The sequence below is a fragment of the Oryctolagus cuniculus genome, chromosome 5 (genome assembly GCF_051225735.1).
Source record: "Oryctolagus cuniculus isolate XC-2025 breed Fujian yellow rabbit chromosome 5, ASM5122573v1, whole genome shotgun sequence".
NCBI classification, from domain to species: Eukaryota; Metazoa; Chordata; class Mammalia; order Lagomorpha; family Leporidae; genus Oryctolagus; species Oryctolagus cuniculus.
Window position 1 is genome coordinate 8,960,383 of NC_142871.1, and position 15,671 is coordinate 8,976,053.

At 53.4% G+C, this 15,671-nt stretch overlaps 1 protein-coding gene across 12 annotated transcripts in view; it reads left to right on the forward strand.

The window, feature by feature from the left end:
• Positions 1–15,671, forward strand: part of RSPH3 (radial spoke head 3) — a 37,382-nt gene that overhangs the window by 5,284 nt on the left and 16,427 nt on the right. For 5 of the 12 annotated variants that reach the window (XR_016233588.1, XR_016233587.1, XR_016233585.1 and 2 more), the window contains exons 2-4: positions 6,595–6,682; positions 12,532–12,807; positions 13,931–14,072. Coding sequence is in view for 5 of the 12 variants with exons in the window: in XM_089332513.1 (XP_089188639.1) it covers positions 6,595–6,682; positions 12,532–12,807; positions 13,931–14,072 (506 nt within the window). In the remaining 7 variants the exon portion in view is untranslated. Of the gene's footprint in view, positions 1–6,261; positions 6,418–6,594; positions 6,683–12,531; positions 12,808–13,930; positions 14,073–15,671 lie in introns of those variants that run through there. The other 7 variants (XR_016233589.1, XR_016233586.1, XM_051854193.3 and 4 more) reach the window with 4 other exon arrangements.

The following is a 15,671-nucleotide window of genomic DNA, read 5'->3' on the forward strand; positions in this document are numbered from 1 at the left end:
TGACCACAAGGGGGCCACAGCCAAGGAATTGGCGCAGCCAAGTGGCCACCTACAGCCTCCAGGAACAAAGCTCTTTTGAGGCCTTGATTGTAGTTCATTAAGACCCATTTTGGACCTCTGAGTTCCAAGATTCTAAGAGAATAAATTTGCGTTAAGCCACTAGATTTGTGGTGCTGAGTTACAGCAGCAGTAGGAAGCAAATGTAGTTGACAGAATCACATTCTTTGATGTTGTCCTACTTTGCCCACATTTCCCCTGCTTCCTCCCTGTTGTCTTTACCCAATGGCCCCCCTTTTTTAAGATTTATTTATTTATTTGAAAGTCAGAGTTACGCAGAGAGAGAGAGAGAGGTCTTCTATCCGCTGGTCCACTCCCCAGTTGACCCCAGTGGCCGGAGCTGCACTGATCTAAAGCCAGGAGCTTCTTCCAGGACTTCTGTGTGGGTGCAGGAGCCCAAGGACTTGGGCGATCTTTCACTGCTTTCCCAGGCCACAGCAGAGAGCTGGATCAGAAGTGGAGAAGCTGGGACTAGAACAGGCACCCATGTGGGATGCCAGTCCTGCAGGCGGCGGCTTTATCGGCTACACCACAGTGCCGGCCCCACAGTGTCCCTTTTTCTTCACTCCAATATGGAAACAGGAAAGGATTTAGTCTCATTTAGGGATGACTTTTAAGCTTGGGAATGCTGTTAGTTTTGTAAAGCTGTTAACCTCTGATAATGTAAAGAACTTTTAGATATTTGTAAATAGAGAAAGCAAAAGACCCTAAAATTACTAGCTTTTAATGAAACCTCTGGAAGAATGTGTGCTTTTAGGTGACTTAAAGAATGAATCCTTTACATTATGGACTTTTTCCTCTCTCCGTTGGCCCTGTATTTCCCGGGGGGGAGTGGACAAAGAGAAGTGGAGGAACTGCACTGACTCCGGGACAGTGCAAGGGCCGCCAGGGCTCCAGGAATGAGGTTGAGTCCTCTCGCCTCGCCTGCCGCAGACAACCCCTTCCATTCTTGCCTCTGAACTCGACTTTTTCCTTCTGCTCCAAGGTTTCCAGATGTAACTTGATCATAATTTTAGCTTGCATTTTATATTCCATTGGAGTGTTAGTGTGAAGCCCCATTTTGCAAGGTTTGATTTGCGGCTGCTTTCCCGTGTCTGTTGAACTCGGCAAGGTCTAAGGAGACCACTGCAGTGCTGACAGCTGCGGCTTCTTGGGTGCTGCTGGCTGTTGGGCCACAAGCTACTGCAGGGGAAGGCAGTACTGCTTCCACCTCTCACAGGAGAGAACACTGAGAGAGGATGTCCCCATCACACGTGCTCACAGGAGAGAACACAGTGAGAGAGGATGTTCCCATCACACGTGCTCACAGGAGAGAACACACTGAGAGAGGACGTCCCCATCACACGTGCTCACAGGAGAGAACACACTGAGAGAGGATGTCCCCATCACACGTGCTCACAGGAGAGAACACTGAGAGAGGACGTCCCCATCACACGTGCTCACAGGAGAGAACACAGTGAGAGAGGACGTCCCCATCACACGTGCTCACAGGAGAGAACACAGTGAGAGAGGATGTCCCCATCACACGTGCTCACAGGAGAGAACACAGTGAGAGAGGATGTCCCCATCACACGTGCTCACAGGAGAGAACACACTGAGAGAGGATGTCCCCATCACACGTGCTCACAGGAGAGAACACAGAGAGAGAGGAAGTCCCCATCACACGTGCTCACAGGAGAGAACACTAAGAGAGGATGTTCCCATCACACATGCTCACAGGAGAGAACACACTGAGAGAGGATGTCCCCATCACACGTGCTCACAGGAGAGAACACTGAGAGAGGACGTCCCCATCACACGTGCTCACAGGAGAGAACACTGAGAGAGGATGTCCCCATCACACGTGCTCACAGGAGAGAACACAGTGAGAGAGGATGTCCCCATCACACGTGCTCACAGGAGAGAACACAGAGAGAGAGGACGTCCCCATCACACGTGCTCACAGGAGAGAACACAGTGAGAGAGGACGTCCCCATCACACGTGCTCACAGGAGAGAACACAGTGAGAGAGAGGATGTCCCCATCACACGTGCTCACAGGAGAGAACACAGTGAGAGAGGACGTCCCCATCACACGTGCTCACAGGAGAGAACACAGTGAGAGAGGATGTCCCCATCACACGTGCTCACAGGAGAGAACACACTGAGAGAGGATGTTCCCATCACACGTGCTCACAGGAGAGAACATAGTGAGAGAGGATGTCCCCATCACACGTGCTCACAGGAGAGAACACAGTGAGAGAGGATGTCCCCATCACACGTGCTCACAGGAGAGAACACAGTGAGAGAGAGGATGTCCCCATCACACGTGCTCACAGGAGAGAACACAGTGAGAGAGAGGATGTCCCCATCACACGTGCTCACAGGAGAGAACACAGTGAGAGAGGATGTCCACATCACACGTGCTCACAGGAGAGAACACAGTGAGAGAGGATGTCCACATCACACGTGCTCACAGGAGAGAACATAGTGAGAGAGGATGTCCCCATCACACGTGCTCACAGGAGAGAACACAGTGAGAGAGGATGTCCCATCACACGTGCTCACAGGAGAGAACACAGTGAGAGAGGATGTCCACATCACACGTGCTCACAGGAGAGAACATAGTGAGAGAGAGGACGTCCCCATCACACGTGCTCACAGGAGAGAACATAGTGAGAGAGGATGTCCCCATCACACGTGCTCACAGGAGAGAACACAGTGAGAGAGGATGTCCACATCACACGTGCTCACAGGAGAGAACACAGTGAGAGAGGACGTCCCCATCACACGTGCTCACAGGAGAGAACACAGTGAGAGAGAGAGGATGTCCCCATCACACGTGCTCACAGGAGAGAACACAGTGAGAGAGGACGTCCCCATCACACGTGCTCACAGGAGAGAACACAGAGAGAGAGGACGTCCCCATCACACGTGCTCACAGGAGAGAACACAGTGAGAGAGGATGTCCACATCACACGTGCTCACAGGAGAGAACACAGTGAGAGAGGACGTCCCCATCACACGTGCTCACAGGAGAGAACACAGTGAGAGAGGATGTCCCCATCACACGTGCTCACAGGAGAGAACACAGTGAGAGAGGACGTCCCCATCACACGTGCTCACAGGAGAGAACACAGTGAGAGAGAGAGGATGTCCCCATCACACGTGCTCACAGGAGAGAACACAGTGAGAGAGGACGTCCCCATCACACGTGCTCACAGGAGAGAACACACTGAGAGAGGACGTCCCCATCACACGTGCTCACAGGAGAGAACACAGTGAGAGAGAGAGGATGTCCCCATCACACGTGCTCACAGGAGAGAACACAGTGAGAGAGGACGTCCCCATCACACGTGCTCACAGGAGAGAACACAGAGAGAGAGGACGTCCCCATCACACGTGCTCACAGGAGAGAACACAGTGAGAGAGGATGTCCACATCACACGTGCTCACAGGAGAGAACACAGTGAGAGAGGACGTCCCCATCACACGTGCTCACAGGAGAGAACACAGTGAGAGAGGATGTCCCCATCACACGTGCTCACAGGAGAGAACACAGTGAGAGAGGACGTCCCCATCACACGTGCTCACAGGAGAGAACACAGAGAGAGAGGACGTCCCCATCACACGTGCTCACAGGAGAGAACATAGTGAGAGAGAGGACGTCCCCATCACACGTGCTCACAGGAGAGAACACTGAGAGAGGATGTCCCCATCACACGTGCTCACAGGAGAGAACACAGTGAGAGAGGACGTCCCCATCACACGTGCTCACAGGAGAGAACACAGTGAGAGAGGACGTCCCCATCACACGTGCTCACAGGAGAGAACACTGAGAGAGGATGTCCCCATCACACGTGCTCACAGGAGAGAACACTGAGAGAGAGGGTGTCCCCATCACACGTGCTCACAGGAGAGAACACAGGGAGAGAGGATGTCCCCATCACACGTGCTCACAGGAGAGAACACAGGGAGAGAGGACGTCCCCATCACACGTGCTCACAGGAGAGAACACAGTGAGAGAGGATGTCCCCATCACACGTGCTCACAGGAGAGAACACAGGGAGAGAGGATGTCCCCATCACACGTGCTCACAGGAGAGAACAGAGAGAGGATGTCCCCATCACACGTGCTCACAGGAGAGAACACAGTGAGAGAGAGGATGTCCCCATCACACGTGCTCACAGGAGAGAACACAGTGAGAGAGGATGTCCCCATCACACGTGCTCACAGGAGAGAACACTGGGAGAGAGTGTCCCCCATCACACAGTTCCTATACCACATTCACCATCTAAACTGATCTGACGGCCCCCCCTGCTTCCCTCCTTTAGCCACTCAGGACCTGTTTACTGACCTCAAAGCACAGTGCCATTCCTCACTTTGTAAACCTGTCATGAACAGTGCTTGCCACATGTGAGTGTGCTGGGATCTGGAAAGGTACCAATGAACAAGACGGACATGGCTCCACCCTCCTAAGACTCACCAAAATTTGAAACAGACACTAAACAAACTCTCATGTAATAACTGCAACAAACGAAGAGCACAGCCTGCAGTCAGAGTGTGCCAGAGACCCACCAGCAGAGGGGCCACAGCCTACAGTCAGAGTGTGCCAGAGACCCACCAGCCTGGGGGAGAGGGGCCACAGCCTACAGTCAGAGCCTGCCAGAGACCCACCTGCCTGGGGGAGAGGGGCCACAGCCTACAGTCAGAGCGTGCCAGAGACCCACCTGCCTGGGGGAGAGGGGCCACAGCCTACAGTCAGAGCCTGCCAGAGACCCACCTGCCCGGGGGAGAGGGGGCACAGCCTACAGTCAGAGTGTGCCAGAGGCCCACCAGCAGAGGGGCCACAGCCTACAGTCAGAGTGTGCCAGAGACCCACCAGCCTGGGTGGGGGTGGGGGCACAGCCTACAGTCAGAGCATGCCAGAGACCCACCTGCCTGGGGGAGAGGGGCCACAGCCTACAGTCGGAGCGTGCCAGAGACCCACCAGCCTGGGTGGGGGTGGGGGCACAGCCTGCAGTCAGAGCGTGCCAGAGACCCACCTGCCCGGGGGAGAGGGGGCACAGCCTACAGTCAGAGCGTGCCAGAGACCCACCTGCCCGGGGGAGAGGGGCCACAGCCTACAGTCAGAGCGTGCCAGAGGCCCACCTGCCCGGGGGAGAGGGGGCACAGCCTGCAGTCAGAGCGTGCCAGAGGACCACCAGCCTGGGCAGGGAGAGGGGGCACAGCCTGCAGTCAGAGCGTGTCAGAGACCCACCAGCCTGGTGGCTTTGGGAGGTGGGTGAGTGTCAGATTTTTTCATGTTTTGTTTGTTTGGTTTTGTTTTGGCAGTGTCATACCAGAATATCTCCTTATTATTACCTTATTTAGCGCCGGGAAGCTATAGCCAAGTAAGCATTATCTTTGATTTTCCGTCCCAAAAGATCACTGGCTACATTACGTAGAACAGATGGAGGGAGAAATGTTGTTTGAGACAGTTTAAAGACTAGGCGACTTGTCAGCAGTCCAGGTTACGGACAGCAGCAACGGGTGTGCAAGAAAGACCTGGGGGCAGAGTCCATAGGACTTGCTGGGTCTGGGGAGGAGGGAGGAGTCATGTTTCTGGACTAAGCCAGCTGTGTGCTGAGGGCACCCGTCAGTGAACTCGGAGACACTGAGGAGGCAGCAGTGGGGATGCGAGAGTGAAATCCCGGTTTCGAGATGACCTTCTCGGACTTCCCAGTGAGTGTCCCTGGGAAGTGGAGATGCCTGGAGTCGATGAGAAAGTCTTCGACTAAAAGTTGGGAATGTGAGGTCCGTGGTCATAACTGACAGTGAATGAGGCCAGCTGGGGACAAGAGAAGGCTGACATCCTTCCATAACGGGAGGAGCTGCGACAGCTGAGAAGTAGCAGCCAGACCATCAGAACAGGCAGGTGTCCCAGACGCGGGAAGGTGGCGACCGGGCGAGGGGAGAGTGCGATGTGCCAGGGTGTGCAGGAGCGGCCTCCACAGCCGACAAATAAGAACCCAGCCCCCCCCCCCCCTGCGGGGGCTCTGTTCCTGGGGGCCAGCGTGGAATGTCCTTTACGGAGCTGTGCATTGGTGTTTCCCACCACTGATCACCCTGATCGCTGAAATGAAGTCTCAATTAACACTTCAAGTAGTAATTTAAAAAAATGTGGGCCTAAAGAAGGGGGAGGAGCTCGCCCTCGTTGCGAGCTCTCCTTGGTCCTCTCCAGCAGCCGTGTTCAGACGTCTCCCCACGTGTTGGCCGCTGCAGACCGAGCCTGACTGGCTCTGCCTAGACCAGCCGGGTGGCCTTGGACGGATGCCCTCCGAGCCTCTTTCCTCTCCTGTCGGCTGTTCCCAACTTGGAGCCTCACTGTAGCAGTAAATAGGTAATGTGTGGGAAGCGGCAGCACGTCTAAACACGCTGTACGTGATAGCCGCCGTCTGCTGACCGTACGGCCACAAGTCTGCTTGCTTCAGTCTTGTCCTATCTAAGTCCTGCTGGAGATGGGCTGCTGCGTAGCGTCCAGCCCGAAGGCGTTTGCTGACGGCCTGCTCTCTTACAGAGACGAGGAGCCTCTGCCCTACGGGAACATAATGTACGACAGGAGGGTGATCCGGGGCAACACGTACGCCCTGCAGATGGGGCCGCCGGTGAGTAGGCGCTGCTGGCACGGCTCTCCCGCTGCGGCGAGGGCGCCTTTGCAAAACAAAGATGATGTACTAGGAAAATGAAATTGTAAAGCGGTTCAAGCCCAGTGCTGGTCGCCAGAGGCTAGAAGCAGTTATTCACTGGCACGGAGTTTCAGTGTTGCAAGGTGAAGAGTGGCGTGGAGATGGTGCCCACGGTTACAGATCTGTGACCGTACTTCACGCCACTAAATTGCACACTTAAAACAGTTAATGTAGTAAACTGACGTTGTGTGTATTGGACCACAGTTTAAAATACTAAGTAAAAATTCAAACCCCAGTTCTGTTTTCTTATGATATTCAACGAACTCTGGCAAATTGTTCTAGAAATTTCTAAACTTCTCAGTTTCTGTACTTTAATTGTTACAGACCAGTTTAAACTGTTCACAGCAGTAGTGTCTGGACCACCTTTTAGGTATCATTGGTCTAATACAGTCAGACTTGTGCAGATTATCTCATGCTCTAATCCAGTTAGATTTAATCAGAAACTAAATTATGCTGCGTTTTAATCACTCAGTAAATATTTATTGAATTGTAGGTCTTGTGCTGGATATGCAGGAAAGAGATGAGTAAGACATAGTGTGATTTCTTTAAAAAAAGATTTATTTGTTTATTTGGAAGTCAGAGTTACACACAGAGAGAAGGAGAGGCGGGGGGGGGGGGGGGAGGTCTTTGCTGGTTCAGTCTCCCACTGGCCACAACGGCTGGAGCTGTGCTGATCCAAAGTCAGGAGCCCCTCTGGGTCTCCCACACAGGTGCAGGGGCCCAAGCACTTGGACCATCCTCTACTGCTTTCCCGGGCCACAGCAGAGAGCCGGATCAGAAGTGGAGCAGCCGGGTCTCAAACCGGCACCCATGTGGGATGCCGGTACTGCAGACAGCAGCCTCGACATGATATGATATTAAGTGTGGTGATTTCTTGGCAGAGAAATGAACTTAGTGGATCTGTAAACAGCATGATCGATAAATGCCTAGCGCAACGTGGTGGTATTTAGCATGAGTCTGATCCAGCAGTTCCCAAAGCTGAGTGTGCGTCACAGGCACCTAGGAAACTTACTGACGTGGATGGCCAGCCCTGCCCGGCGCTCCTGCACCAGCGCCCCCAGGAGTTGGGCGTGGAAATGCAGGCGGTTCTGGAACGGCCAGGTGAGGCCCAGCGTCTGGGAGCAGCAGCTCAGACACGTGAAGCAGACGTGCCTCTCGGCGTATGTGCCCTGCTGGGCCTGCACGGACACCTCGAGCTCCGTGCACGCCAGAATTCACCCGCTCTCCCGTTCCTCCCCTCACAGCTAAAAAGCCCTCAAGCGTGGCCCAGCAGGAAGGGTGGAGAGAAGGCAGACTAGCTAAGCCCCGGAACCAGAGCAACCAGGACGAGGCTGCAAAGGAAGAAGCCCGGCAGAACGGAGGACACTCTGCTAAATCTACCCCTGCTGCCGCCAGACATAATGAAACCCTGCCCTGCCCTCCCTGTGGTGTCAGTGAGGCTGCAGGGGGAGCTACACGTCCATCCCCCCCCCCCCCACGGCAGCAGCGAGACAGTGCAAAGTGGTCCACTCTTCCCACGGATGCGGTATCCGCGTGAGTGGGGCGCCAGGCTGAGCGTCTCCCTCAGCATCAGCAGTGAGGAGTTCGGTGGTGCAAGTCAGCCCTCCACCTCTCTGGGTACGAGTCGGCAAAGCCGGCTGGGAGACGAGTTTTCAGTCCTATCCGGGAGTGACAGTGACGACCAAAGTGATAGGAGGCAGTGCTGGTCGTCGGAGCGTCAACGCCCTGCTACCCGAACACCATGGTCAGTGGAGCCCATTGGAGGTCTTAGCTCTCACCCCACCTGGCTCCAGTAGGTGGGACAAGTAGACCCTGTGCCCTTGCTGAGGTGGTGTGGGTGAGGGGGGGACAGCAGGGAACTGAACTTCCAACCCCACCCATGCTTGCATGTTAAAACAAAAAGGCTGAATTCCTTATAAGATCAAATAGGATCCAAAGTCAATCCAAGAATATCTAGGATACAATAAAAAATTATTCATCGCATAAGAACCAGGGCAGTCTACTGTGGGAAGCCACAAGAGATGACAACACCGAGGTGTCTCAGATGTAGGAATTACCTAACAAGGATTGTGAAGAGCTAATCATAAAAATGTCTCCAGGTCCAGCGCTGTGGCACAGCAGGTAGAGCCTCCGCCTGCAGTGCTGGCATCACATACAGGCACCGGTTCAAGTCCCAGCTGCTCCACTTCTGATCCAGCTCCATGCCAGTGTGCCTGGGAAAGCAGCTGGAGGTGGCCCGAGTGCTTGGGCCCCTGCACCCGTGTGGGAGACCTGGACAGAGCTCCTGGCTCCTGGCTTTGGTTTGGCCCAGCCCCAGCCGTTGCTGCCGTTTGGGGAGTGAACCAGCGGATGGAGGACCTCTTTCTGCCTCCGCCTCTGCCTCCCCCTCCCTGTAACTCTGCCTTTCAAATGAATCTTTTTTTAAAAATTTCCATCAAAAGTGAAAAATTATGAACACTATTGGAACAAACAAAGAAATGGAAGATACTAAAGTGAACAAGGTGAAAACTGTTTAACTGAAGAGGACGGTAATCAGGGTCAGGGCTGTGGTGGAGTGGGCTGAGCCTCCACCTGCAGCACCAGCGTCCCATGTGGGCACCAGTGCATGTCCAGCCGCTGCTCTTCCGACCCAGCTCTCTGCTGTGGCCTGGGAAAGCAGCGGGAGATGGCCCAAGTCCTTGGACTCCTGTCCCCTGGCTTCAGATCAGCTCAGCTCCGGCTGTTGTAGCCATTTGAGGAGTGGACCAGCAGATAAAAGACCTTTCTCTCTGTCTCTCTTCTTGTCTGTAACTCTGCCTCTCAAATAAATAAATAAATCTTTAAAAGCGGGAAAGTGGGGGAGGGGGGTTTCAAGGATTAATGTATCCAATATTTGAGAGAGAAAAAAGCCAGCGCAGGTGCTGTGACGTAGTGGGTGAAGCCGCCACCTGCGGCACCAGCATCCCATATGGGCACCAGTTTGAGTCACAGCTGCTTCACTTCCAATCCCAGCTCCCTGCTAGTGTGCCCGGGAGGGCAGTGGAAGATGGCCCTAGTGCTTGGGTCCCTGCAACCTCACAGGAGACTTGGAAGAAGCTCCTGGCTCCTGGCTTTGGCCTGGCCCAGCACCAGCTGTTGCAGCCATTTGAGGCGTGAACCAGCAGATGGAAGATCTCTCTTTAAAGAACAAAAAAACCCACTGAACAGTCTGAGTAGTACATTAAAGAGAGTTGTACATTAGCACATAGCAAATAATCACTGAACTCAAAGACAAATCAATGGAAGTTACCCAGCCAGCAGCAGAGAGAACATAGACCCCTCTCCCACAGACAGGGAAAGAGGAGACCGGGGGAGCTGAGGAACGATAAGATAGTTGCGCCGTGTAATCCAGAAGTAGGAGGAACTGTGGAACAGGCGCAGTGCCCGAAACTTCCACTAATGTGGCAAAACACTCACAGAGCCGGGGCCGGCACTGTGGCGCAGCAGGTTAACACCCTGGCCTGAAGCACCAGCATCCCATATGGGTGCCGGTTCAAGACCCGGCTGCTCCACTTCCAATCCAGCTCTCTGCTGTGGCCTGGGAAAGCAGTAGAAGATGGTCCAAGTCCTTGGGCTCCTGTACCTGAGTGGGAGACCTGGAAGAAGCTCCTGGCTTTGGATCAGCGCAGCTCCGGCCATGTGGCCAACTGGGGAGTGAACCAGAGGATGGAAGACCTCTCTCTCTCTCTCTCTCTCTCTACCTCTCCTTCTCTCTGTGTAACTCTGACTTCCAAATAAATAAATAAATCTTTAAAAAAAAAAAGACTTACAGATCCAAGAAGCTAAGTGAACCTTAAAAAGTCATAAACCCGAAGAATCTACACCAAGACAAAGAAAAGTCAAACTTCAGAAAACTAACACCTTGAAGGCAGCTGGAGATGAATGGCGGAGCTGAAGACGAGCAAGGATTAGACTGGATTTCTCGTCTGGAACCTGGAGGCCAAATGGAAGTAGCCCGACATTTCCAGCCCTGAAGAACAGGCCCAGCAAGCTCTCGTTCTAATCCAGTGAAACTGCGTGCCAGGAACAGGGAGACAGGGCAGCCCCGGTAAAGGGGAGCCGAGAGCTTGCTGCCGGCTGCCCTGCCCTGGAGTGGCTGGAGGACGCTCTCTACGCAGAAGGGATGACAGAGGAGGCTCGAGGTTTCCTAGGAGGAGGAGGAGCAGTGGGATGCACCAAAGCAGTAAGCGTGCTAGCTCGCCTTCCCGTGAGGCTTTAGAATCATGTTTGATTATTGAAGCAAATTGTAACATTGCATAGTGCATGGAGGCGAAAGAGTAGACATTATATATATATATATATTTGACAGGCAGAGTTAGAGACAGAGAGAAAGGTCTTCCTTCCGTTGGTTCACTCCCCAAATGGCCACCACGGCCAGTGCACTGCGCTGATCTGAAGCCAGGAGCCAGGTGCTTCCTCCTGGTCTCCCATGCAGGTGCAGGGCCCAAGCACTTGGGCCATCCTCCACTGCCCTCCAGGGCCACAGCAAAGAGCTGGACTGGAAGAAGAGCAACTGGAACAGAACCGGCGCCCCAACCGGGACTAGAACCCGGGGTGCTGGCGCCGCAGGCGGAGGATTAGCCAAGTGAGCCACGGCGCCAGCTGAGATTATGTTTTTATTTTAGAAGTTGGAAGAATAGGGGCCAGTGTTGGGGTGTCGCGGCATAAGCTGCTGCCTACAACGCTCTCATCCCACGTGGGATCTTTTCAAGTCCTGGCTGCTCCGCTTCCTGTCCAGCTCCCTGCTCGTGCACCTGGGGAAGCAGCAGGAGTTGGCTCAAGTGCTTGGAACCCTGCCACCCGTATAGGAGACCTGGATGAAACTGCAGACCTGGGCCTGGCCCAGCCCTGGCCATTGCAGCCATTTGGGGGAGTGACCCAGCAGATGGAAGACCTTTCTCTGTGTCTCTCCCTCTCTCTCTGTAACTCTACTTCTCAAGTAAATAAAATATTTTTAAAAAATATAGTGTAGACTAAAGACACAAGAGAAGTGTCCTCACTGAATGCTCTCAAGGTCATACAGTAACTGTCATGGAAAACCGGAATTATGGGCAGTTCTTTCCTTTTTTGTAATGCGCTTACTTTCAGATACAATTACTGGGGAAGAGCTATACTGTGTCAGATATTGTGTTATTCCCAATACATCAGTATCTGATTTGTCCATCACCAAACACAGACGTGGATGTTACTAGTATTCTCATCATACAGGTGGGCAAACTGCGTCCTGAAAGCACAGGCTGTTGATCCAAGCCTCAGCAATCTTAGTAGTTAATACATGGGGGAATCGGAACTTGCACTTGAGAGCCCACGTCTGTCAACACTTTGTAACACAGACACGGGGGGTTCGTGAGAGAGCGTGCTCAGTCAGGATAGCAGTGGCACCACAGCTTCAGAAACACTGATTTAAATGATGGAGGATCACACGTTTTCTCTTTTTAAAGAAAGTTACGGTTACATTGTCATTTCTGTTGAAGTGTGTTTACAATTCTAATTCTTAGTGTTTTCATGCAAAACACTTTCCTATTTCCCTGTTATTCTCATATTTACCTTGAGATAGGCCATTACTGCAAATGACTACAAAATGACCTACAAATACCAAGTCAGGGGCCTCCGAATATTTCAGAATTTCTATGAATAATTATTTTTGTAATTCTTCAATGAATTTATTTTGTGTATTTGAAGAGATTTCATTTGGACTGGGGATGCTTTCTTTGTAAGATATATATGTATTTTTTTAATTTATTTGACAGATAGAATTAGACAGTGAGAGAGAGACAGAGACAGAAAGGTCTTCCTTCTGTTGGTTCACCCCTCAAATGGCCGCCACAGCCGGCATCGCGCTGATCCGAAGCCAGGAGCCAGGTGCTTCCTCCTGGTCTCCCATGCGGGTGCAGAGCCCAAGGACCTGGGCCATCCTCCACTGCCCTCCCAGACCACAGGAGAGAGCTGGACTGGAAGAGGAGCAACCAGGACTAGAACCCGGTACCCATATGGGATGCCGGTGCCGCAAGCGGAGGATTAGCCAAGTAAGCCACAGCGCCGCCCCCGTTAAGATATATTTTTAAAAGAAATTCTATCCCAACAAAATTCAGATTGGAAAAAAAAAATCCTATTGCTTTTCAATTTCTTAAGCACACGTTAGAGTTCGTTGTAACTGAGGAATCCTCCTGGCTTTCCAAGGCACCAGGGGGAGTCATGTGACAATGCCTGAGTGAGAGATAGTCCGTTAGATGGGGTTCCGCCCCGTGTATTCCAGATAACAGCATACTTTGAAGTTACCGTTTTTAAAGATGTATTTATTTGAAAGGCAGAGCAACAGAGAAGGAGAAAGAGAGAACAGAGTGGTCTTGCAACAATGGGTCACTCCTCAAATGGCCACAAGAGCCAGGCCTGGGTCAGGCCAGAGCCAGGAGCTGCACCGCGGTCTCCCACATGGGTGGCTGGGGTGCAGGCATTTGGGTCATTGCTCTGCCCGGTGCATGAACAGGAAGCTGGGTCAGAAGCAGGACTCACACTGGCTCGCGGGATGGGATGCCAGCATCACACGCAGTGGCTTCACCTGCTGTATACAACACCAGCCCTTTACTTTCATGCCTCGTCAGAATGTTTAATTTCCTGACAAAGTAACAATAAATTTTAATCAAATCACTGAAAATCAGGAGGCATTATGAAAGATGCTTCTAAATTATCCAGAAGTCACTTTTGGAATGGCAGTGCCCATATGCTTTGAGAAATGCTTTCTAGGCTGGCGCCACGGCTCACTAGGCTAATCCTCCGCCTGTGGCGCTGGCACCCCAGGTTCTGGTCCCGGTTGGGGCGCCGGATTCTGTCCCAGTTGCTCCTCTTCCAGGCCAGTTCTCTGCTGTGGCCCTGGAGGGCAGTGGAGGATGGCCCAAGTGCTTGGGCCCTGCACCCCATGGGAGACCAGGAAAAGCACCTTGCTCCTGGCTCCTGCCATCGGATCAGCGCGGTGCGCCGGCCGCAGCGCGCTGGCCATGGCGGCCATTGGAGGGTGAACCAACGGCAAAGGAAGACCTTTCTCTCTGTCTCTCTCTCTCACTGTCCACTCTGCCTGTCAAAAAAAAAAAAAAAAAAAAAAAAAAAAAGAAGTGCTTTCTAAATTTTAGAAGCCTTTTCTGTCGCTCTTAGCCTGGACAGCCGGATCCTATGGAGATGCAGAGGCAGCAGGAGGTTAAGAGGAAAGCCTTGGCCAGAAAGCGAGCCCAGGAGCAGCTGCGACCACAGACGCCGGAGCCCGTGAGAGGCAGGAAGCACGTGGACGTGCAGACAGGTGCGTGGCTGCGGTGACCCAGGCTCCTCGGCGCGCCGTCCCATCCAGTCTGTCCGTCCCGGCCGTTGTGTGTCGGCGTGTCTCCAGGCCATCCAGTACTTCTCCAGTGTTAAATAAACGAAAGTTTACAGGAGCACTTCAAAAAGTTGGTGGAAATGGAATTAAAAGGTGTTTTTGTTGCAAAAGAATTTGAAACTCATGCCTGGTTTTTTTCATTATTCACATTTTTGAAGACCCCACATACATCAGGATTACGGTGGACGTGACCGGAAGTGCAGAATGGGGTTTAGGAAAAGAGACTCTCACATGCTGTGTTTCCAGCTGGAGCTCTCGGATTCCAGCCTGAGTCACTGTTCTTCCTTCAGGCGTAGAGGGGGACGGCAGCGTAGTTCCAGCAGCGACTTTCTCTGTGAGGGAGAAACCCTCTCGCCTGAGGCACCTGCCTCCCATGGCCCTTCTCTCTCACCAGGCCATCCCCCAGCGCGACCCAGGCCTCCCAAGGCAGGGCTGGCACTTCCCTGCTGCGCTGTCGGCCGCAGAGGTCCTCCTGGCCCCGCAGGGTCCGCTGTGTTGATGGGATCTTGGTAACCAGAAAACGCTCGGTGCTTTCCTCGGGCTGATGTTAGTATCAGGACGCGCCTGGCTCTGCCAGAGGCTGCGTGGCTTCATCCGCGTTATTTCTGGGCGGTCAGGCAGGCGACGAGAACTGTTTTCCCTCATGCAGTTGGGATTGTGGGAAAGCTGTTTCAGTGCCTGTTTCCCGTCTGCATCGCCCGTGCGGTACCATAGTGAGTACAGGCTGATCAGGCAGAGGAGAGCTGTAGTGCCCACAGTTCTCAGGAGCTCATCCCTGGTGCAGCCTGCCTGGAGGTGGCATCACAGTGGTGGGAGATCTGTGGGAAGGAAAGATCACATCTCGAAGCGGGAGAATCCACAGGGAGAAGCTGGGGTCCCACAGGGAGAAGCTGGGGTCCCACAGGGAGAAGCTGGGTCCCACAGGGAGAAGCTGGGCTCCACAGGGAGAAGCTGGGGTCCCACAGGGAGAAGCTGGGGTCCCACAGGGAGAAGCTGGGGTCCCACAGGGAGAAACGGGCTCCACAGGGAGAAGCTGGGGCTCCACAGGGAGAAGCTGGGGCTCCACAGGGAGAAGCTGAGGTCCCACAGAGAGAAGCTAAGGTCCCACAGGGAGAAATTGGGGTCCCACAGGGAGAAACTGGGGTCCCACAGGGAGAAGCTGGGGTTCCACAGGGAGAAAGAGGTTCTACAGGGAGAAACGAGTTCTACAGGGAGAAGCTGGGGCTCCACAGGGAGAAGCTGGGGCTCCACAGGGAGAAACAAGATTCCACAGGGAGAAGCTGGGGCTCCACAGGGAGAAGCTGGGTCCCACAGGGAGAAGCTGGGGCTCCACAGGGAGAAGCTGGGGTCCCACAGGGAGAAGCTGGGGCCCCACAGGGAGAAGCTGGGGTCCCACAGGGAGAAGCTGGGGCTCCTCAGTGCCTTCTGAAGGCGCCCTCCAGTAATATGAGACCTCTGGCCAGGCCTCGTCTCTTAAATATCCTGCCACCTCGGTACCAGCACACTGAGGACCACGCCTCCAAC